At 41.7% G+C, this 25,242-nt stretch overlaps 1 protein-coding gene across 2 annotated transcripts in view; it reads left to right on the top strand.

Moving 5' to 3' along the window:
• Nucleotides 1-25,242, top strand: part of SMG6 (SMG6 nonsense mediated mRNA decay factor) — a 229,962-nt gene that overhangs the window by 106,508 nt on the left and 98,212 nt on the right. Inside the window, exons 1-2 of one of the 2 annotated variants that reach the window (XM_008695274.2) lie at nucleotides 6,591-6,823; nucleotides 6,951-7,152. In XM_008695274.2, coding sequence (XP_008693496.1) covers nucleotides 6,958-7,152 — 195 coding nt within the window. In that variant the 5' untranslated portion in view covers nucleotides 6,591-6,823; nucleotides 6,951-6,957. Of the gene's footprint in view, nucleotides 1-6,590; nucleotides 6,824-6,950; nucleotides 7,153-25,242 lie in introns of those variants that run through there. The other variant, XM_040641151.1, reaches the window with a different exon arrangement.

Raw genomic sequence — 25,242 nt, 5'->3', positions numbered from 1 at the left:
TTCCCTCATCTTGATCTCTAGTTCTCAGTAAGTGAAAGAGTCAGGGGACTTTGAGAACATCCAAACCTAGCCCAGCTGTGGCAGTTGGTTTATTGCTTTCAGCTGGTACTTGAACCCAGGTCCTGGTCTTGGAGGCTTTCCCAGGTTTAATCCCCAGAGCTTTCTCTGCAGCTGTATGACACTGCGCTGACCCCGAATGAGGATAGGAAAATAGAACCAGTGCCAAGCCAGAGTCTCTTTTTCATTTGGAGTCTGGCTGTCTGCCCATGACCAGGGTTACATAATGGGAAACATAGCTGGGGCTCTGGAGAGCCCGCGTTTCACCAGGCTGCCCAGACCTTCGCATTCTGATGCTATATATCTTCCTAATTGTAGCTCGGATGCATTTATCACACTGTTGGATTGGAGTACTGTTAAAAAAAGAAGAAGAAGAAAAAAAACTCCAGAAATTCCTGGACTTGCTACTTTTCCATAGCTTGTCTTGTATAGTCTACAGAGCATTCTGGAAAAGGCTTGTAGGGAGCCCTGTGAGTGCCATCACACAGGGAGACTTGGGATATGTAGGGAGTATGCAGTAAGCTGATTTCCTCAGGGAGCCTACATGTGTTGACCCTGTAGACGAGACAGAAATTCTTGAGTTAAAAAACAGCTAGTTCACTCAGCCTCACAGGGCAGTTCTGAAAATAAGAACTAATCCTAAGTCTAATCGGCACCCCTTCAAGGACGCTTAATACGTCTTCCCAAAAGGGCATTTTAGGAGGTCACTAAGTAATAGTCCATCAGCACTTCCCTCAAGGAAGTGGTGGTGACTGTGGGAAGCCCCTTTGCTACCCTGGCTCCCCACCCAGTCTCCCTGGCTCCGGGTTGGGGCGTCAGCACTACAGCCTGGCACCAGGGGGTTCCTCTTCCTCCAAGTGCTGAGTGTGAGACACACGTGATCTCTCCCACGGCAGGAGCCTCTGTCCCCTCCCGACTCCTCTCACAGGACTTGTGAGAGGAAGGGGTGTTGGCCTAAGGCTCCAGTCTGACCCCAACAGGGTACAGCAGCTGACCCCAGGGAGCGTACTTTCCAGCTCTGGGCTGAGGTTATTTGGGTCCAGTGTGTGCTAAACTAAGAAGACGTGTTGGAGTGGTTACAGCTAAAAATTTAGAGAGGCAGGAACCGTGAGAATCCGCACCAGGGAGGCCGCCGAGGGCTCCACTCATACCGTGGAGATGTTGAGGTCCCTTGGGGGCTGCTCTTTCCCAAACACACAGTGCTGATGGGTTTAACACACCATAGTGATGCAACAGAGGCTATACATGTTGAATGTAGCTTGGGAAAACTGCAGTCACATAAGGCACTGACCTAGATAGAGGTTGAGGGAGGCACAGTAGAGGTACTTGAGAAATCCTGGAATGAGGTTACCGTGACCTGTTGTTGGCCAAAGGGCTCCAGCTGCACTGCTTAGAACATGAAGAAGTTTATGTTCTTGGAGTAGTGCAGGGTGACTGGGCTTCAGAATTCGATTTGCCTATTGGGCAGAATTAATTTAAGTTGGACACTCTCCCAAGGGCCCAAGTTGACTTGTTTGTATAAACTAGAAAGGCCGAAGGGATTATCTTTTACCGAGTCTTAGGTTTTTATATTCACCTAATAAACAGCTGTTATTCTTGGAGGATGATATCTTGCTGCCCATGTCTTAACTCCTAAAACAGTGATCTCTGACACCCATGTCTCCTGGTGTCTCCATGGTGGCAACTGGAGAATACACTACAGTTCCTTAATCTCCGAGAGAGCTGCGAAGATTCCCACCACCCTCATCTCTACCCCATCCCAGAGCCTGTTGAGCTACTTGGCATTGTTACCAGACCAGATCCTCAGCCCACTGGAAACAGAGTTGGCATGATATCTCAGCTTAACAAAGGGGCTTCCTAAGCCGTGTTAAGCCCAGATACTATTCTTTTGACTCTACCAGACCTATTGGGTTCATTCAGGTCCTTTTCTGCTCTTAGCTGCTCACCACCTGCAGTTTTCTCCAGTTGAGTGGGAAGTCCTCAGGGCAGCAATGGTCTTGTGTTGGCCATGGAACCCCATGTTGGGAGTTGTGGGCTAGAATATAATGGTCTTTAGGCAAACAAGTTTTTAAAAGAGCATGTTGTATATTTTAAGGGCATTTCTCTTGTTGTGGCCTTTTGTCTCCCCCTTTGTATGTACAGCTCACGGGCTTTCTCTTTTCCAGCTTCCTTACACCTAGTTTCCGTGCCACCTTGGCTATATTTCCAGAACTCCTCATCTCAGGAACCAAAAGACCCAACTTGTTTCCCATCTGTACTACAACTCTGATCTTCCATAGCTCTGAAACACAATGCAGGGCTTCTTCTCACTCAACTCTTTCCGGGTTTGTTCTGCAGCTGTGCAGTTTGAATGTTAGTGTTTAAACAAGCTGGTATTACACAGGAAATGGCCACCTCCACAGGCCCCTGCAGGCTTGTAACATGGGGTCATTGTACTTGATATTAATCACCAGTCACTGTTCCCCCAGTAAAAATATTAAGGGGTGTGTGAGGGCTCAGTCCTCCTTAGACTTGCCAGAAGGATGGCCTGAGACCTGGTTGGACCTTAGCACTCCACTCTCCAAACTGTCTCCCTCCCTTGGCCCTGCCCTGGGTGGAACTTGTAGAAAAGTTCCTATCTGACCTTTCCTCTATAAAGCGGGCAGGTCTGCCTTTCTTTCTGAGTTCTAGAAAGGAGATCTGTGGTGGTATAACTTGCCTCACCTGTCTCACACCTTAACCTTTCAGAGCATTTTGTGGAAAACACCTTGTGTGAGAAAACTCCAGAAGTGCAGGAACACAGAAACCTATTAGTCAATCTCATACCAGGGCTTCTCAGTTCCTTGGACTAAAGCTGCTTTTCCAGTGGTGTTTGCAGAAATAACCCCAGCCTGAAGGGTTAATCTGATTCCCCAAGTCAATATCCCCCAAACAACCAGCCAAGAGTGTGTGTTGGTTCATTTCTGTGAAATGTGTTTCCCCAGTCACCTGGGCTGGCCTGGGCTGCATTGTATCGGCCAGCAGCTGCACTGCACTCAAACTGACAGCTACATTAAACCTTGGAATTCTGAGGCAATAAAAAGTAAATTAACTCTTATTTTTTTCCTTTCCTGGTGGAGTAAGTGAATGCATGTCTGTAGGGAAGTGAGTGAGCCTTGGTCCTGAGTATATACCGCTAACTAGCCACTGCTGGTCTGTCCCAAGCTAGGATCTGGTGTTCAGACTCCAGCCAGGGGTCTGCTTTCCTGGTGTGTGGTGTTTCTGTGGGGTTGGGCCACTGGGTCACCCAGCAACTGCTGATCCTTGCTTACTAATCACATTACAGCTGCTTGAGAGGTTCCCTTGCCACCATTCTGAGAGCCATAAACGGACTCGTTGGATGCAGTTTCATATTCTCTGGCTGCTTTGTGTCTGCTTGGTGAAGAATGCATCCTAACTGTAGTGGGATTTTGTGGGTTCTGGGAGCATCCCCAAAATATGACTTGGGACCAGAATAAGCCAAAGGCACTTGCCCAGGCTTATAGCACTATTTAGAACCAAAGGTTGTTTGAGATTGTCTGAAAAACCTTTTGGAGAGCCATTTCCCAAGTGTTTCTGGAAGACTGGGAAAAAACTGCTCATAGCCACCAGAATTTGACTTTGGCCTCCTTGGCCCAGGCTAACTTTGAACCCTCAGAACCCAAAGGCTGCTGAGGGTTGAAGCTTGGGAGGTACTCCTACCTGGGATAAGGAGCTAGAGCAGGAAAAAGCTAAGCTTTTCCCCTTCCACTCAGACAGGAAACCCTATGTTCACCCATAGAACTGACCTCTCAGCCCAGAGGCCTGGTTGGGGGTAAGCTGAGGTGATGATGCCCAGGTTCCAGGAATTACCTCATCCTTAGCTTTTGAGGTCAGGCATCTCACCTGATTTTTTTTTTTAATAAATTTATTTATTTATTTATTTATTTGAAAGAGCGTGAGTGCCCTCAAGGGTAGGGAGGGGCAGAGGGAGAGAATCTCCAGCAGACTCCCTGCTGAGTATAGAGCTGATGGGCTTGGTCTCATGACCCTGAGACCATGACCTGATCCGAAACCCAAAAGTCGGACACTTAACTGACTGAGCCACCCAAGCACCCCTCGCCTAGTTTTCGTAAGTACCTCTTCCTTTTAGTACTAGTTTCCTGACGTTTCCCTTCCCTGCCCTCCGTGGAGAGTCATGGTATGGTGGATGGGTGCCTAGTTAGTGTGTTCATGTCCAGTGGGAGAGGAGGTAACTGATGAAGTGATCTCGGGCAATCCCACTAAGGCACCAGAAGAAAGCAGCTACTTAGAATCAGAGTTCAATCACAAGACCAGTCTGAATGGCTCAGGGCAGAAATGACCTTTCATTGAAGCATTTTGTATATTCCCTTGGTTCTGGTTAGTCTAGTGTGGCCCTTGGGCCCCTTTATATTTCTCAGTTGGGAACTCAAGGACACTTCCTATGTCTTTTGGCACCAGCTGCTATCTTACAAACCAACACTGGGGTAGGAACTCTCATCCACTTCATTTTTGCAGTTGAGTCTTAAGGTTTTGGCACAAGGTGGGTGGTAATGGGCAGAAGGCAGCTGTGGGCAGGGGTCCCTAGTGGTGGCCAGCAGTCTCTGGGAGGAGTCAGTTTTGGTTTATCTGAGCCTTAGGGGACAGGGGAGCATGGTAATGAGAACCACATGGTACCATATATTTCTTCGTCTTGGATCCAAGATGGTAGGGGTGGGAGGATGAGAGAGGGATGTGGGGCCTCCCACTGTGGCAGCCGTGGGTAATTTTCTGCTGCCTCTCCCTGACTGGGGATGCTGCTGCCCACACCTCCCCACCCCCAGCTACGTCCTGAAGCAGTCAGGTCCTTGACCTGCACAGCACCAACCAAGGCCCCTAAGCCAAGAATTCAGCTGGGAGACTTTTCACCTTCTTCCTTCTCACTGTCGTCTTTCCTGTTTATTTTCCAAATTGCTGCTCTGCAGCCGAGCAGTGCCTGTTGGCCAGAGCTCACCAGCGCTGTGGGATTGGACTCAGGCAGTGGGCTCAAGTGGCCAGCAGGGCACTGGGGGAGGAAGTGGGGAGCTGGAAGAGCCTCCCTGTGCGTCTCCCATGGGCAGCGCTAACCTCGGAGGCGGCCCTGAGCAGCCCTATCACATCCGGTGCTTGTCTCTGCAGCCGGGACCGGAGGATAAACTATCAGAGCTGTGGGGCAGTGCATCATTCCTCTTATTATTTTCTTCTCTGCAGATGGGGTCGTGGAAAGTTCAGTTCCTTTTAACCCTCAAAGTTCTGTTTATTCTACAGCTGGTAGCCTGAATGCTGCGTTTCCCATTACATCACAAAGGGGCTCAGGCAGATCTCTGCACAGAAACGTGTTGCAACTGTTTATTTTTTTCCATATTTAAACATTTCTGACAGCCAAACTCAGCTGAGCCAAAAGATGGAGCTTTGTGAATGAGTCTGGTTGTCGGTGTCTGTGCAGAGAGAAGGCTTTAGAAAACTCTCGTCCCTCCGGTGATTCTTCCCAAACATGTTCTTTTTCCTGGGCAAAGGCTGTGAAGCAAGTTACTTCTGCAGTACACGTGTGTTGATTATGTGCCGTTGTGTGATTAATGGGGCTGTGTTCCGCCTGGTTCCCAGGACACTCTTGAAAACAAGATGTTTCATTTCATTGCCTTTTCCTAGTGTAGTGATTACAGTAAATAAACCAGTGCAGGCTCCTTCCACCTGGAGCCAGTCAGGGAGTCCCCACACCCCTACTCCACTTTCTCCCCCAACATCACCTTCAGTGGCATGTCCCTTGAATGCCCTTTTTTCTGCCATCTCCCGAAGGCTCCTAGACAGCAGGAAAAACAAATTGCTTAAGGCTGAGGCCCCTCCCTAGCAGCTTTGGCTCATGCGCAGTAACTCCTCTGGGAAGATTCCAGGATGTAGCTCATTCGTAGCTCTGCTTCTTGCCTCTTGCCACTCCACCTCTTGACCCTTAATTGTAAAGCTTTTCTTTGTAATTCTCCTGTGCATCTCATTCCTTTTGAAGTACAACTTAGCATCCATAGGTACAACAACTGGGACAGTCCCAGGCAAACCAGAATGGTTGGTCACCCGGTATCTAACCTTCCACAAATGAGAGAAAGGAGAGGGAGTGGGATGGCCAAAATAGCACTGAGACTGGTTCATCTGCTTTACTGTCCTGGGATGATCTTGGCAGGCCAGGAATGTGGTTTTTTATTGGGTGGGTGGGTGTGGGGGGGGGATGTTTAATTCCAATAAACATACAGTATTATATTAGTTTCAGGTGTACAATATAGTGATTCAGCAATTCTACACATTACTCAGTGCTCATCACGATAAATGTACTCTTAATCCCCTTCACCTTTATGTGTGTGTTTGTTTTCCTGCTTATATGTGGGAAGAGATTTCTAAAGCATCTTAAGCGGAAAAAAACCCACACAACTCTTTTCATGGTGTGACTGGCCCCTCTGGCGGTATGGGAGGAGGGGAGATTGGCACTCTGTTGCTATCTTGTGGCATATACTTGGCTGGACAGAAGTGGGGGAATTCTGGGAGCTGCCTCAGGCACTGGGTGTCTAGAGTGTTTGAGTAAGTGTCTCAGGCACACTGTCTGGAAAGGTGACAGGACCTGCATTAGGCAACTGATTCTCTAAATTCCTTTTCCTCTCTGGTTAGGATTTTAAAAACTCCCCCTAATCAATTTCAACTTTGCATAGATGGACATTCGCCCACCAGATCGGTACCATGGATGCAGTTCTGTACCCTAGTGTTCTGGGTAAGATTTTCTGGCAGTTGCCAACCATAGACATTTGCCACCAGTACCTCCCTTCTCACAAGTCCTCAAAATACTTTAACTGGTCCTTCTTTAGAGCTGTTCTTCTTTCTGACCTTATTTCTCACAGGGTTGCTATGGATGTGTGGTCGATGCTGGCTGATTTCTGTAACATATTGACTGCGGTGAATCAGTCTGAGGTGCCACTGTACAAGGACCCGGACGATGACCTCACCCTTCTTATCCTGGAAGAGGATCGGCTTCTCTCGGGCTTTGTCCCCTTGCTGGCTGCCCCTCAGGACCCCTGCTACGTGGAGAAAACCTCGGATAAGGTCAGCCCCAGGCCAAACATCCCTCCCCACTCACCCCTCCTCTTAATTCTCCAGACTTTTTTATTCTTGGGAAGTTTTCTGTGCAAACGGAACATGATTAAGTCATTGAGAAGGGTGTTAAGGGAAAATATCGACCTTTTAGCCGCTGACATCCAGCTCTGTGTCCTGAAAAAAAAGCCCTCTCGACTTCCTTTGGTGTGTGTGTGTGCTCGCTGGCATGTTGTATATACGATCATTTCCTCACTTGTTTAAATAGTGCAGCTTGTGTTGGCAGTGCTCTCACTCAGCTCCAAATGGTTTGCATCATGCTTAAAGCACCCTCCTTCCTCCCCCCTCTCCTCCTTCCCCCCAGCCACAAAACTCTGCGCTAGGAAAACAGCCAGGGCTTTTTCCCTTCTCTAAGGAGGAGAGTGATAAATAGGTGACTAGAGAGAAGCAGACACCATGTGTTAACTTACAAAAAAAGCTTTTAGGAATATGAAGCATTCCCCGCTGCCTGGTTTCTATTTTTCTTCCTCTAAGGACTGTGTTTTAACCTGAACGTTTTTCTGGTCTGTTTATAGAAAACAAAGCTCGTTGCTTGTTGCCCTGGTGGGGACTGTGGAACTCTTAGTCTCTGCTTAATAGTTGGGTCTTTGGCCAGGTGTGGAGGGTAGGGCAGTCTGCTCTGCTTCATGTTCCCATGTAGCAGTTGCTAGGGTGGGGAAGTAGCATCCACACATCCTGGGAACAAAGTCTCCTGTGCTGAGCTGGGGAACCCTGTGTCTGACCTCTCTGCGGAGTTGTTAACATCACATCCCTTGGGGAGGCCTTTGGGGAAGAGGCCACAAATGGCTTCTTAAGTGGAAGCCTTTTGACCTAGATGAAGTATATAGAGAGACATAGGTAGATGGCTCTTGTTTTTTAAAGATTTATCTATATGTTTTAGGGAGAGGGAGAGCACGTGTGAACAGGGGAAGGGGCAGAGGCAGAGGGAGAGGGAGAGGGAGAGAGAATCTTCAAGTGGACTCCCACTGAGCACAGAGCCCGACATGGGGCTTGATCCCAGGACCCTGAGATCATGACCTGAGCCAAAATCAAGAGCCAGGTGTCTAACCGACTGAGCCACCCAGGCGCCCCAGGTAGGTGTTTTTTTAAAAAATGTCAGATGGTAAAAACGAAATCCTAGCCATAAACTAAAAATATGAGAGAGATTGTATTGAATGAAAATATTGCTATATTGAAGATTTAAAATGTTTAAACTTGTTCTTAGTAGAAGAGTTATATGTTCACTATAGACAAGTTAAAAAAAAAAAAAAGAAAAATTTATCCACAGTCCTTTTACCCAGTGGTAACATAGCTGTTATTTTTGCTAATCATAATCATATTTAACTACTAGTGTACACACTATTTTAAATACAAAACTAAAGTCATTATACAGACTGTAATCTGCTTTTTTCACTTAATCTTGTTTTAATGTGTTCTTATATGGAATCATTTTTTTAAAAAGATTTTATTTATTTATGTATGTATATATGTATGTATGTATTTAAGAGAGAAATAGGGAGAGGAGAACAAGTGGGAGGGGCAGAGGGAGAGGGAGATAGAATCTCAAGCAGACTCCATGCCAAGCATGGAGCCCAACATGGGGCTTGATCTCGGGACCCTGAGATCATGACCTGAACCCAAATCAAGAGTTGAATGCTTAACCATTCCTATATGGAATCATTTTTGATTATCACTTTGTATTCTTTTGTATGCCAAGATTTCTTTAACCAGTCTTTGCTTTATTGAACTAAGGGACTCTTCTCAATTTTTGCACTACTGTAAACAGTGACATAGTTACTTACAGCAGAATTTTCGCATAGATTCCCCTTGGTTAAACATATTGACTTATCAAAAACTCTTCCTCTTTGGATGTGTTTAATGACTAGTAGGGATCTTGGGAATGTGAGAGCCTCTCTCTCTTAAGAGGAATATTCATTTTATACTTTTTCAGTGAAAAGTTGGAGTGTAATCCTGCTCTTGTAGTGTCAGAAGGGGATAATTATGGGGAATTACAGTATGTGAGGCTGAGGATAACTAACAGTGTTTACGTGTTGTGGAAGATGGTCAGTTAGAAGAGAAACTGGATAAGCATGGCTTGGGCCAGGGGATCCTGTGGTGTTCTTCTCTGATCACAAGGTGAGTTTGACTCTGGAAGGTACTTTTGGGAGTCGGCTACTGGCTTAGCTGCCTTTTGGTGCAGAACAAGGAAGGAGTCCTAACCAGCTTCAGACTTCCTAACCCCTATCTCATCAACTCTCCCAGCGGTAGTGTCAATATGATACGTGTATGTGATACAGCATATGGTACAATGCAGCATATGATAAGTATATGATGTGGCCAGAGAAGAAGACAGAGCCAGCAGTCCATGCCCTCAGCCTGTAGTGGTGGTTCACAGACTCCCCCAGGGCAGTTGCAGCTCATGGCAGCTCGAGACTAAGGTAGGTTTCCGCTTCAAGGACTGTGAAGTAGGTATGTCAAACAACATCTTCAGATCCATACTCTCCCCTAAACCTAGTCTTTTCTTCATTCTTCCCATCTTGGTAAATAACAGCTTTGACTTTGGGTAGCTTATATTAAAATTCTTGGGGTTATTCTTGGCTACTTTCTTTCTCACACCTCCATATCTAATTCACCAGCTGTTCATGTCTTCTTTACCTTCAAAAGAAATGCAGAGACAACTCTTTCTTACCACCCTACCCTAGATCAGCTCATTGCAATGCCTTCTGACTGATTTCTCTAGTTCCTCCTTCCTCCTACTCCCCAGTTTGTTTTCAGCACAAGTGGAATGATCTTTTTAAAACATCAATAAGATCATGTCACTTCTTTGTTCAAAAGCTTCTGATGGCTGCTTCTCTCACTTAGAATAAAAGCCAAAGTTTGAACACCATCCTGCAGCACTCTCAGTGATATGACACCCCCCCTACCTGCTCTTAACTCTGACCTCAGCTCCTACTGCTCTCCTCCTACCTGATACGCTCTAGTCACATTGGCATCCTTGCTGTTCTTCACACAAGCCAAGCACTCATGTCTAAGGGTCTTTGCACTTGCTTTCCTCTTAACCTAGAATACTGTGTCCCCAGAGAGCTGTGTGGCTCTCTCACTCCCTTCTAAATGTCACCTTGTTAGAAGGGTCTTCCCTAGCTACTTTGTATAACATGTTCCCTTCCTTTTCTTTTTATTCTGCTTTATTCTCCATTGCAGAGAAAAATAACATCTCCTGAATATCTAGCCTGTATTGGTTCCTGGATTAGGTACTTCTATATAGTATTTCATTAAGTTCTCCCAATAAGCCTGCCAAGTAGGTATTAGTACCTTTGTGTTTTTTGTTCTTTTGTTGTTGTTTTTGAAAGAGGTGACTGAGGTTCAAGAGAAGAATGAAAAAATGATGATAAACTCCTATGGGTCATCTCCATGGCCGACCTAGGATATTAGTATGGACCTGTCAGAGGGAATCTTTAGGAACTTTGGCCTTTTAGAAATCTGAAAAAGATAGATATTTTCTCCAGCTTTTAGTGTTCAGTACTAAGAAGTGTAAAATATGTCAAGGACTTGTCAGTAGCAGCAACATGTGCAATTTCAGTGCTGGTCCGGTTTGGTCACATGTTTGGTCCCACCTCGATGCCCATTCAACAGGTATTTATTGAGCATGTCTGTATTACACTGTCTTGCACACACTAGAGAAATGCAGGCTTGTAAGGCAAATATCTTACTTTGGGAGGCAGTTGGTGGCATGTACAAATGCGAAAAGCAACATAAGTTAATTTGAACCTGTAATTAAGGAGGAAGTCTTGAAATTTTGCTGAGCTGGTAGTATTGCAACGAAGGCATTGCTCAAGGAGCACTGATTTGGCATTAACGTATCATTGTACTTCCTAAGCTTGTTCTACAGAACTCTAGTTGTGTAGGTTCTTAATTGTTAGGTGAAAGAAAGAGTTTCATGATCATATAAGTGTGGTAAAGTAATGTTAAGCAGGGATGTCTGGGTGGCTCAGTCACCTGGGCATCCAACTCTTGATTTCAGCTCAGGTTATGATCTCAGGGTCATGAGATTGAGCCCTGCGCCATTGAGCTCCCTGCTCATTGGGGAGTCTGCTGCTCTCTCTTCCCCTGTCTGTCCCTCACCCCACTCATGCTCTCTCTCTCTCTCAAAAAAAAAAAAAATAATAATGTTAAACAGAATCCAATACCGTAAGACTTATTGGAGCCTTTAATGTAGTGTACTGTGAGAATAGCCTTTGCAGTTTTTCCCAAACTTGCTTCACCCTTGATCTTTTTTGATTTATTGAACATCTTGCAGGACTAGTATTCAGCTTAAAAAAAAAAAAAAAAAAAGTAAAACAAAAACCTGGATATGGAATGAGCAAGAGATAAGAAAACAGGTCGCTATTGGAATTATCCAGAAGAAAAATTAAGAGTACAGATGAGGGTAAAAGCAATAGAGTGGAGCTGGTTACATTCTGAGAGAAACATCACAGATGTTGAAACCAATTAGCGCCAACCAGGGCAAAGAAAGTGATCTTAGGTTCATTGTGTGGCTGCTGGACATCTAAATTCAGAAGATTAAGTAATTTACTTACTCAAGGTCATGTAGCTAGTAAGGAAGTGTAGGATTAGAACCCTTCCTTTTCTGTCATACTTTAAAACCTCATGTTCTGGGACTCCTGGCTGGCTCAGTCAGTATAGCATGGATTCATTCTTTCTTTCTTTCCTTCCTTTCTTCTAGAGAGGGAGAGAGAGAGAGAAAATCTCAAGCAAACTTCCCATTGAACATGGAGCCTGATGCAGGGATCAACACAGGGATCAAACTCATGACCCTGAGATCATGACCTGAGCCAAAATCAAGAGTTCGACGCTTAACCAGCTGAGCCACCCAGGCACCCCAAGCATGCAACTCTTGATCTCAAGGTCATGAGTTCGAGCCCAGTGTTGGGCATAGGGTTTACTTAAGAAAAATTAAAAAAAAATTTTTTTTTTATAAACCCCTCATGTTCTAACAATTTGATGTCTAGGATTTGCTTCAAAATAATTTGTGGATAAAAGTATGAATGGGGGGGCACCTGGGTGGCACAGCGGTTAAGCGTCTGCCTTCGGCTCAGGGCGTGAACCCGGAGTTGTGGGATCGAGCCCCACATCGGGCTCCTCCGCTAGGAGCCTGCTTCTTCCTCTTCCACTCCCCTTGCTGTGTTCCCTCTCTCGCTGGCTGTCTATCTCTGTCAGATAAATAAATAAAATCTTTAAAAAAAAAAGTATGAATGAAAAGAAAGGCCAAATATTGATCAGTATTACATCTGAATAATGGGTGGATTGAGTTCATTATAGTATTCTACTTTTGTATATATATGAAATCTTCTGTAATAACTTGTGGTTAGAAGGAGTAGTATATAGCCATCCTGAAAGGAAGTGAAACAAATAAAATTCTGTGTCTTTTCTGCCGCATTATAGTGCACAAGTGGTTGAAAAAGTAATCAAACTATAATAATAATGAAGTTAAGCTCTTGCAGTCACTAATCATGTTCCAGGCACTGCACTAAACTCTCTACGTGCATTTTCTCATTGAAACCCCAACAACCCTATACACAGATAGGAGAAATGATGAAAAGGAAACTGTTTTAGGTGAAAGATGTTCAGTTCATGTTGTGCCTTAGTCCATGTAAAAAAAAAAGCTTAATTATTGTCTTCAAAATCTATGCATGTGACTGTATAGCTATAGGTGATACTAACCAAGGATATAGTCTATATAGTCTTTCCTTAGGCTCTAAAGAACTTTCCTAAAGCTCTAGTTATTTAATGATACTAGTGCATTTATGTCATAAATAGATGTAAGCAGTGCTTATTCTAGCGTCCCCAGGTAGATTAATTTTTGTAGTTTTCTTTGTCTTCCTCCCCATATTGTCTGACCAAGAGCTAAGTAAAGAACTTTTCAATAAGCTAATGCTGGGGCTACTCTTTGGCTTGATTGGAGAATAAATTATTATAAGTCATTATAAGTCAGTGTTTTAAGTCTCACATCATATTCCATTCATTCTTACAGGCATCTTTGCTTTCTGTCTGGATGTAGGATCCTAGGAAACTTCGTCATTCTTAAATATATTGTTGAGGTTAAAGATGGGGCTTAAATTGTCCAACTTTTGGAACTCCTGACTTGTCTGCTTGTTTATTTGTTAAATGACATTTTTGGAGTGTTGTTTGTTATGTACATAATTACCCCAAAATGTTTTAAATGGAAAATATAGAAAAGCACAAAAAAATAAAAATCACCTAGAAGCTACCACCTAAAATTAACCAGTGTTAATAGCATTTATGTCCTTCCAGTCTTTTTCCCCCCATGCTTATATGTGTGTACTTATTCTTTTCTTTTCATAAAATTAGACCATACATGTGTATGCTTTGTTCTTGTTTTATGTTTTTTATATACTTATATATGTAGTATATAAGATATACATACTATGTGTATGTGTACACGTGCACGCACATACATACATATGTGTATGTGTTCATATACGTAAGTATGTATGTGTACACAATGTACACACATACACGTAGTTTTGGGGGAAATATTGGCTTTGTTGTTTGGTGGTCTGGAAAATATTTAAGTGCTACCAGTAACTAATTTATTAAAAAACATACTTGATCCTCTATTCTCAAAGTATCAACATCAAGAATAGAAAAAAAGCCAAAACTATTGACTCATGTTTAAGATATGGAAATTAGGACTGCTTACAAATATGTGTTTTCTTTTTCACACGATTGCATGTTGTTTTTTAATTTACAATAATTATTTAGAATTAATTTTATATTAAGTGTTTTTAGTGCTCACCATCAGTTCTTTTACTCTATGGCTTTCCCATTCTTTTTTTTTTTTTTTTTGAGATTTTTATTTGTCAGAGAGAGATCGCGCACAAGCAGGGGGAGCAGCAGGCAGAGGGAGAAGGAGGCTCCCCGCTGAGTAAAGAGCCCAATGTGCGATTCAATCCTAGGACCCTGGGACCATGACCTGAGCTGAAGGCAGATACTTAACCAACTGAGCCACCCGGGCGTCCTGGCTTTCCTATTCTTATTATGTCCTTTGATTCATCTGTTATTCAAATGCAACACTAAGGAATATTTTCATCGAAGATGACATGGGTGCCTTCTAAAAATTAAGGTGACTTTTATAAAATATTGTAGTAAGATACATACTCATGCGAAAGAATCAAATAATTCACAAAAATATATACAGTCAAAAACCACCCGCCAGGAGTAACTGCTGTTAACAATTTGATATTTACCTTTTTAGACTACTTCTATACTGAAAAAAACCATATTTATACATGTATATACCTGAATGATCAAAATGATAGTGTGGTTTGCATTCTTTTCCGTACTTTGCTCTTTTCATTGAATGATCATCAAGGACATTCTTCATGACTACTTTTGAACACTTGCATTTTGAAATTGTTCTTATTTTGCCTTTGCATATGAATGGCAACTTAGCTTAGGTCAACTTTTTTTTCCCCTTAAAACTATAGGTATTATCCCATTGCATTAATGGTTAGGAAAAATTGGAGAAAAGTCTGACGTTTCTTCCTTTGAAGGCATACTCCTTTTTTGGTCCAAAGTGAGTAAATTACAACTTTTTGTAATCTTGAATTTCAAATTGTATGAGGATTTGTTTAGATATTGGGCTCTGTACTTTAGGTTTTCGTAGGTACATAATGAGCTTTTTAATAAGCAGATCCCGTTCTATCTGTGGGCCAGTAAAGTTTTCATCTCTTCTGTCCTTGATCGCTAACGTTCTGTCCGTTCTATTATTTTCTCCACTGTCTTCTACATCTCTTTTTCTGTCATCATTTTAACCTCTTTTCGCTTTGCCTCTGCATTGCTGGAGAGCTTCTCAAGTTTATCTTCTCTGGAATTGATTGAGATTTTTAGAATGCTGATTCTACTTTTTACTGCTTCTAATTCAGTTTTTAAGTCTGATATTGCATTTTATGTTTCCTTACATTACTTCCCTGTGTTATCCTGGAACCTTTATATTTTTGCCCACCTTTTATCCAGGTCCCTTTTATCTGTCTTTGTTTTGTCATTTTTCTTTTATCATACTTCACAGTGTCTATGATTTTAAAAATTCAGTTCTTAAAATATCTTCTTCATTTGACATTCCCCACACTCCCCCACAAATATACTTTGTTTCTCTATCTCTTTGTGTGCTATGTTCTCCCTTTTTTATGTTGCGGACCCTTTTCATAGGCCCCAACTTGGATTGCTACAATCTGATTTTGGCCAGGTGCATTTCTTTGAACAAAGAAAGGTTTCCTCAGGTCTGATATCTGCTCCAAAATAGGTTATGTAGATTCTCATGGGATTCCTCCTTTGTCCACAAATACTATTTAGAATCTCCTTCTCACTCTACAGCTGGTTGGTATAAGTTTGTATTACCAAGTCACAACCCTGAAGAGAGTGGGGAGGAGGCCAGGTGGTATGCAATTTTAATAAATGAATTTATTTTCTACATTTGCTGCCCTGTATATAGTGGAGCTGCTACACCAGAGCTAGTGTCTCATCTCTATTTCACATAAATGATAACAGCAATTTCCGACCTCCTCACTGGAGCTGTGGCCTACCATGTCAAGAGGAAATTCTACTCTCTGGCCACTTCTGTTTATTTAAAGATTTATTTAAGGATTTATGTATTTATTTTGAGAGAGAGCGAGAGAGAGCACAAGAAGAGGGCCAGAGGGAGAGGGAGAGAGAATCCCCAGCAGACTCTGCACTGAGCTCGGAATCCAACACAGGGCTCTGTCTCACAACCCTGAGATCATGACCTGAGCTGAAATCAAGAGTCGGACACTTAACCAGCTGTGCCACCCAGGCGCCCCTGGCCACTTCCCATTTAGTGTGGTAGTTTACCCCTGAAATGCTGGTTGTGAGTGCTACCGATTTGTAGCAGTGAAAAAGCTTCAAGTGGTGTTCTGCATCTGCCTTATGTCCTCACACTTTGTGGTAGACAGAATAAAGATGGTCCACATCTTAATTCCTGAGACCTATTGAATGTTACCTTACAAGGCAAAGGTGCCTTTGCAGATGTGATTAAATTAAGTAAGGATCTTGAGATGAAAGATGATCCTAGATTGCCCAGGTGTGAATAATGTAATCACAAAGGTCCTTATAAGAAGGCAGGAGTGTAAAGAGTCAGAAAAAGGAGATGTGATGATGGAACTAGAGGTCCCAGTGAGAGACATTTGGAGATAGTATGCCGCTGGCCTTGAAGATAAAGGGAGGAACCGTGAGCCAAAAAATGCAGGTAGCCTCTAGATGCTAAAAAAGAGAAGGAAGCACAGAGCCTCCCACAGAGGCTCCGAGAACACTGTCAACACCTTGTCAACTGACAAAACTGACAACACCCTGTGAGCACCTTGATTTTAGGATTTCTGACCTTTAGAACTGTAAGGTAATAAATTGTATTGTTTTAAGCCATTAAATTTGTAGTAATTTATTACAGCAGCAATAGGTGACTAATACACCCTTCCAAACTGGAGAATTTTGCTGGGCTCTTCATTGTTTACTTCTCTTGCTGCTGCTTTTTTCTTTTTTAACCTTTTTAAATATGAAATGTACATATGGAAATGCATTAAACAGACTTGTCACAGAATGAGGAACTATATAACCACCAAGCAGGTCAAGAAATAGAACAACACAAGGATGGTAATTATCAGTCCCATTCAGTTTATGTTGGAGGTCCTAGCCAGTACAGTAAGATAAGAAAAAGAAATAAAAGTATTAAAAAGATGATTGGAAGGGCACCTGGGTGGCTTATTTGGCTAGTCTGCTTTCAGCTCAGGTCATGATCCCAGAGCCCTGGGATTGAGTTCTACATCGGGCTCCCTGCTCAGCGGGGAGTCTGCTTGTTCCTCTCCCTCTGCCCCTCCTCTGGCTTCTGCTCACCGGCGCGCGTTCTCTCTCTCTCTCTCTCTCTCTCTCTCCCTCCCTCCAAGAAAATCTTAAAAAAAAAAAAAATGGAAGGGGAAAAAATAAAGGTAAAGCTATCTTTATTGGCAAGTAATGTGATACATACTTAGAAGATCCTAAAGAAGATAAGGATAAATTAATAGAAAAGTGAATTTTGCAAAGTTGCTTGATATAAAGTCAGTATACAAAAATCAATTCCTTATCTACATACTAACATCTGACCAAATGAAATTTTTTTAGAAGTTGACTTCTTAAAAAAATAAAATATAAGTTGATTTCTTAGGAATGCAAGCTGTCAGTTGGCTCTTAATGACCTGATTCCATCTGTCCTCTATCCATCTGGCAGTAATTCTTAATGATTTATAGCAGAGAGAGGGCATTTTCCCATTTAAGAGCTATTGACTGCTATGCATCAGGCACTATTCTAGATACCACAGCCATGGCAGTGGACACAGTAGACAGTGGAGGGATCCCAGGGCATGGGGGTGTATTCTGTGTATTCGGTTGGTATAGTGAATATAGAATTATTTAATTCAGAGGTCTGTGCTTTTTAAGGTGCTTTTGTTTGTTTGTTTTTTACAAAAATAACCTTTCTGGGGATGGCTGGGTGGCTTTGTCAGTTAAGTGTCTGCCTTCAGCTCAGGTCGTGATGCCAGGGTCCTGGGATCGAGCCCCGTGTCAGGCTCCCTGCTCGGTGAGGACTTCTCCCCCTCCCTCTGCTGCTCCCCCTACTTGTGCTTTCTCTCTCTCTCTCTCTCTCTCTGTCAAATGGATAAATAAAATCTTTAAAAAAAAATCTTTAAAAAAAATAACATTTCTTTATATTATAAAATAGATATTCATTTTAGAAATACTAGGAAAATCAAGATTATCAGTAAGGAAAAATAAGATTCTGTGATCCTTCTATCCTGGTTGGGTAGATGGATAGATGGACAGACATATGTGAAATTTTTTTGCTTTTTAACAGAAATAGAATCAAATCATATATACTGTTTTGTAATCTGCTTTGTTCACTTAGCAATATATCCTGCATATTATTTCCATGTTGACCTAGAACATGAATTTTAGTGGCTGCATTATATTCACTTGTGTGGACATACCATAATAATATCTGTAGATATCTAAAGAAAAACCATGTCCAGCCATATATTTAGAAATGAACTATGAACTGTATCTATTTCCTTTTCTGTTTTGCCTATGTAGTGGAAGAAGCTCTTGATATGGATGTAAACTTAGTAAAAGTTATGTAGTGTTTTGAGAAGTCCTCTGGTTTCTGTCTAGCAAATGTTATAAAAAATTTTTCCCCTTCTCATTTGAGGTGCAGTAAATACCTTGATGGGTGGCTTTGCTTGATGATTCGTTTCACCAGTGGCCCTGGCACTGACTGTTTGTATTGTGTATATCTCTCTGCCTACCTCATTGTTGCCCTCCCTCACCTTTTTTGTGCTCTCTCTTACCTCTTTACTAATTGTTTATAAATTTATAGACTTACTGATTACTACTTCTGTTTACTCAGGTACTTTCAGATTTATTAGTTACTGCCTGATTTATAAACCTAATTCCCCAAATGGGCCCTGTTGAACTCCGCTATCTTTATGCTCATGCTATGGGTAGGTCAATGACTAGGTGTTCTTTTTGTTCTAGGATAATAATTTTCTTACTTTAGCATTCATCAGAATCACCTGGAGGCCTTGTTAAAATACCCGATGCTGGGCCCAACCCTCAGTGGTTACTGATTATTTATTTGGGAGGGAGAGACAGAAAAAATTGCTTTCTAACAAGTTCCCAGGTGATGCCGATGGTTTGGGTAAAATACTTTGAGAACCACTGGTTTTAGGAATTTGGTGGCTGCCAGAGTTGTAGTCATCTTCAGGCAAAGATTTTGGCCCAGGTAAAAAATTTAAAAAAATAAAAAAACCAAAGATTTCTGGTATAAATAGTCTTCCTCATTCTGTCTTTAATTTTGGAATGTAGGGCATATTACCTAAGAGTTCATATACTTTGCCTCCATGTTTGCCAGACAGGTTTCTGAGCTCTTCAGGAAGAAGTTATATTCAGAATGCTATAAATATGTTTTTTTCAGAGTATATATGAAGAGTCACATGTCTGGATCTCTTTTCCCAAGAGGGCCCTCAGCAAAACATCTGACTTTTAATGAGTGTTTATCGTGTGCTAGGTACTGTTTTAATGCTTTAAATTATCTCATTTAAATGTCACAGAAGCCCCATGGGAATTTGAACTTTAAGAAAGAACTTGTCCAGGATGACACAGGTAAGAATGAAGGAGTCACATCCACGCAGTCCAAGTTTAGAGCACACACTCTTAATTGAATATAAATATGGTAGTAGGGTGGGGGAACAAATATTTCTTAGTATACCTCCAGTTCTCTTAACTTTGACAGTTCTTTTATTTTCACTGGGAGCTTGATTTCTCACTAGGAGCTTGGGAATTCTTTTTTTTTTTTTAAAGATTTTATTTATTTATTTTGTCAGAGAGAGAGCACAAGCAGGGGGAACAGCAGGCAGAGCAGGCAGAGGGAGAAGCAGGCTCCCCGCTGAGCAGGGAGCCCGATGCGGGGCTTGATCCCAGGACTCTGGGATCATGACCTGAGCCGAAGGCAGACACTTAACTGACTGATCCACCCAGGCATCCCGAGCTTGGGAATTTGTGACCTGGTTTAGGGAGATTATCTGATTTCCATAATGGTTCTTGAGAATGAAGAAAGAAGTAAAAGTTCATATGAGGGGAACGGATGCTCAGATTGAATTTATCTGCTTCTTTCTCTCTGGGTTGGATGTTCTTCACATCTTGGAATGCCCTGCAGCCCAAAGATACCTGAGTGTCTAGAATATGAGTCTTTGGAGAGAGAACTTTATTTTTGAGAAACCCTTGAGAGTGCTCTAAGAGGACTGAATTTATACACAAGATGATCTACAACATTTTGGAGGTGTGCCCAAGAGCAAAAAAATCTTCAGAGTTGTGGCAGTGTAACTATAAGGACCAGAAAGTCAGGACAATGCCTTGGGCTCCAGACTTTGCAGGCAGGATTGCTTAGAGATGAACAAGCTCCCATGGAGTCGGTTGATGGGGGTAGCTGATGCATAAAAACCTGAAGGTGAGTGATGGAAGTTTGCCTGCCTATCTACAGATAAACATACAAACCATCTTTGGCTCAAGACTAAATAAATATGGGCCATAATAAAAAAATAAAGTTGAGGGGTGCCTGGGTGGCTCAGTCCATTAAGCATCTGCCTTCAGCTCAGGTCATGATCCTGGAGTCCCGAGATCGGGCCCCACATCGGGGATCCTACTTCTCCTTCTGACTGTCCCCCCTGTCATGCTCTCTCTCTTTCCCTCTCTCTCTCAAATAAATAAATAAAATCTGAAAGAAAAAAAAAAGTTGAAATGGGTAAGAGGAAGAAGTATGTTACCTAGAGAGAGGACTTAACTATTGACATAAATGTTTGCCTCCGTACTTCCTGTCCCACCCTTTTTCTTTAATGTAATTCTCATATATGTAAAAGAATATTATGTTTTTACTTTATAACTTTAGATATCTGAAAATAATCTTTATTAAAGTTAATACCTTTACTTTTATTAATTCGTTGGTATGTAATTTACATACAATAAAATCTTACATTTGAAAGTATTGATGGTATATATCTACCTGAGTTATGACCACCCCAATCAAGATATAGAATGTTACAATCCCCCAAAATGTTCCTAAGTGCCACTTTGCAGTTAATCTCCCCAGTCCCACTCCCCATCCTAGGTAACCACTAATCTAATTTTTTTTTAAGATTTTATTTATTTATTCGAGAGAGAGCACCAGTGGGGGCCGGAGGGGAGGAATTGTGCGGAAAGAGAGGGAGAAGCAGACTCCCTGCTAATCAGGGAGCCCGACATAGGGCTCGACCCCAGGATCATGACCTGAGCCGAAGGCAGATGCTGAAGCGACTGAGCCACCCAGGAGCCCCTAATTATTCTTACTATAGATTATTAGTATTACCTGTTTTAGAATTTCACATAAGTGGAATCATACATTGTGTTCTTTCACTCATTATGGTATCTGTGAGATTGATGCATGTTGTGTTTTTCCAGTGGTTCATTCCCTTTATTGATGAGTAGTATTCCATTATATGGATATATCACAGTCTGTTTATCCATTCACTTTGGGTTTGGACATTTGGGTTTTTATTCTTTGGCTCTTATGAATAAAGATGCTCTGAACATTAATGTACAAGTCTTTTTGTGGACATATGTTTCCATTTCTTAGGGGTAAATAGCTGGAAGTAGAATTGCTCAGTCATATGATAAGTATATTGCTAACTTTAAAGAAACTACCAAACTCTTTTCCAGAGTGATTGCACCATGTTATAGTCCCACTAGCAATGCTTGAGAATTCTAGTTGTTTCACATCCTTGCCAACATTTGGTATTTCTAGTCTTTAGAATTTTAGCCATTCTAGTAAAGTGTGAAGTGGTCTCATTTTAGTTTTATTGACATTTGTGTAATTAATGATGAACATCTTTTCTTGTGTTTATTAGCAATTTATAGGTCCTCGTTTGGGAAATGTCCAAATCCGTGCCCCATTTTCAAAATTCAGGATATTGATGTTTTCTTATAGGGTTGTAAAAGTTCTTTATATATTCTGGACACAAATCCTTGTCAGATATGTGACCTGTGAATATTTTCTCACAGTGTGTGGCTAGCTTTAAAAAATTTTTTAAAGACAGAATCCTGAAAAGCAGGGGCGCCTGGGTGGCACAGCGGTTAAGCGTCTGCCTTCGGCTCAGGGCGTGATCCTGGCGTTATGGGATCGAGCCCCACATCAGGCTCCTCCGCTGTGAGCCTGCTTCTTCCTCTCCCACTCCCCCTGCTTGTGTTCCTTCTCTCGCTGACTGTCTCTATCTCTGTCGAATAAATAAATGAAATCTTTAAAAAAAAAATCTTGAAAAGCAAATGTTTTTAATTTTGATGAAATTTGGGGTTTTTTAAATTTTTCCTTTATGATTAGTGGTTTTTCTGTTTTAAGAAATCTTTGTTTTTGCCTTCTTAACTTTACCCTTAAAAATTTTTTTTCCCAGTTGTTCTAGGGCTAATGATTTGCATCCTTACCTTTTCAGAATATATTTTAAGGTCAATATTATATCTTTTTACACTTCACACCTAAGCTTCCTGTTTCCTGCTTCATGCTTTACGAATGTAATCATCTTAAAAGAGTATAATTCCGTTTACCCATTCCCTCTTGTTTAGTGCATTTGTCTTCTCTTGGACTTTTCGTATGGTATAAACCCTACTGTACCCTGTTATTATTTCTAGTTAAATAGTTACCTTTTAAGTAAATTACAAACAAAAAGAAAACATAAACTTTTCTATTTACTTATTTACGGGTACTTTTCATGCTTTTCATTCTTTTCAGTAGATCTGAGTTTCCAGATGATGACCATCTCTCTTGAGCCTAAAGGACACCCAGGTGGCTGGTGACAAATTCCTATAGCTTTTGTTTATCTAAAAATGTCTCTTTCTCCACTCCCTCCTTTTATCTTTGATTTTAAAGGATTTTTTTAAAAACTGGATATAGAATTCTGGATTGAAGTTTTTTTCTTTCAGCATTTTCAGATGTTGTTCTCTTATTATCTGGCACCCACTGTTTTCTCAGGAGAAATCAGCATTCATTTGCCTCTCCGTATAATGTATCTTTTGGGGGGAGTCTGCTTTGAATATTTTCTTTTTATCTGTGGTTTTCAGAAGTTTGATTGGGATGTGCATAGGTGTAGTTCTTTTTACATTAATTCTGCTTGATGGTCACTGACCCTTTTGGATCTATAAGTTGGTGTTTTTCATCAAATTTGGGATATCTTCCAGAGATGATTCTTTTTTTTCTACCCTACTTACCCTCTCTTCTCTTTCTGGAATTCCAATTATGTATATGTTAGACATTTTCACATAGTCCCACACATATGTGAGGCTCTGTTTATCTTTAATGTTTTTTCTCTCTAGTCTTCAGATTACTTAGTTTCTTTTTTTATTTTTAAGATTTATTTATTTTAGAGAGAGAGAGAGAAAACACACAAGAGGGAGGGAAGGGCAGAAGAAGAGGGAGAGAATCCTAAGCAGACTCCCTGCTGAGCATGGAGCCAGTGCAGGGCTATATCCCAGGACCCATGAGATCATGACATGAGCCGAAACGAAGAGTCAGACGCTTAACGGACTGAGTCACCCTGGAGCCCCCCTCCCCCCACCATTACTTGGTTTCTGTTAATCTGTCTTTACGTTCATGGACTCTTTCTTTGCCATTTTCAATATAATGTTTATCCAGTGAATTTTTTATTTTACTCTTTTACTTTTCAGTTTAAGAATTTGTACTGGGGCGGGGGGGGGGTGCCTGGTTGGCTCAGTCAGTTGAGCGTTGGACTCTTGGTTTCAGCTCCGGTTGTGATCTCGGGGTTATGGGATTGAGCCCTGCGTAGGGCTCCACGCTCAGCAGAGTCTGCTTGAGATTCTCTCCCTCTCCCTCTGCCCCTTCCCACGCACGCTCTCTTGATCTCTCTCTCTAAAATAAATAAATATCTTTAAAATAATCTCTCTTTAAAAAAATCTTTTAAAAAAAGAACTTCTACTTGATTCTTTTTTATAATTTTCTCTGTTGATATTCTCTATTTGTTTACTCATTAAGGCTATATTTCCCTTTAATTTTTTGAACATCTTTCTTATTAATATTTTGGACATATTTATAATAGCTGCTTTTAAAGCCTTTGCCTGCCAATCCCAACATGTGGGCCATCTCACATTTGATTTCTGTTGAATGTGGATTGCATTTTCATGTTTCTTTGTGTCTAGTGATTTTTGTTTACAGTCCATGGACACTGAATAATTTGTTAGAGAGATTCTGGATCTTGTTACCTTCCTCTGGAGAGTACCTTTTTGTTTGTTTTTTTAAAACTGGCAGTTAAATTTCTGCTTGATCATCTTGAACTTCTGTAGGCTTGGTTTTTACATATTATTAGGGCAGCTTCGTAGGAACCTAGGCTGTTTCCCAAGCCCCAGTGACATGTCAACCTCCCCCTGCAGACTTTGTTTCAGGCTGGGTTTTAGGATCTATGAATGCAGACTTAGATTAGCTCTCACTCTAGGGTGTGTATCCTCTGGAGTCTCAGATGGTTGCCAAAGGGTGTTAACAAAGTGTTAAAACCTCTTCACTCTGGCAGTGTTGGAACTCCCGACTCCCCCATCCTGAGACAGTGCTTTTCCTGCACCACTGCTGGATCTTTAATATCTCTTTCTGTTCCACTCTCAGCCCTGTAGCAGCTGCCTTTTGGTCAGCGTCTGGTGGTCTTGGCTACATTTGTACAGTCAGCCTTTATCCCCTTATTCACTAAAGATTCTCACATGTACTTTGTGCCATTTCTTTGTACAACTTCTTCCTGTCCGTTTCCCTACTTGCTGATTCCATCCCCTTCAGCTACCCAGATTCTGCCTCTGCCTCTTCAGCTTAACAGAATGACCATGATTTCCCTGGGACTCAGCTTTCAATGTCATGGTTGGAAAATTATCCCCAAGCAGAGGACTGAGTGATCATGGGTTCATTTTATGAATTTCTCTTTTCTCAGAAAGCACAGTCTTTTTTTCTCTCATGAAAGGGGAACAAACTTTAATCATAAAAAAATATTTCTAGTGTTTTTCCCCAGTTGTACTGAGAAATAATTGACATACATCATTGTATATGTTTAAGGTATACAGAATGATGGTTTGATTTACAGATATTTGTAAATGATTGCCATAATGAGTTTAGTTAGCATCCATCATCTCATACAGATGCAATAAAAAGCAAAGAAAATAATTTCTCCTTATGATGTATCATACAGCAGCGTTAACTATAGTCATCATGTTGTGTATTACATCCCTAGTACTTGTTTTATAATGGGAAGTTGGCACCTTTTGACCACCTTCCTGTAATTTGCCCTCTCTCTACCCCCACCTCTGGTGACCACAAATCTGAACTCTTTCTCAATGAGTTTGGTGTTTTAGGGATCATGGTCTTGCACTGCCTGTTGCCCACTGCCTACCAACAGTTGCCTCAGATATTTTATAGCTGTTTATGGTGGGAGGGCT

Source organism: Ursus maritimus, unplaced genomic scaffold (assembly GCF_017311325.1).
Source record: "Ursus maritimus isolate PB19 unplaced genomic scaffold, ASM1731132v1 scaffold_24, whole genome shotgun sequence".
NCBI lineage: Eukaryota > Metazoa > Chordata > Mammalia > Carnivora > Ursidae > Ursus > Ursus maritimus.
This window is presented reverse-complemented; position numbering and strand designations above follow the sequence as displayed.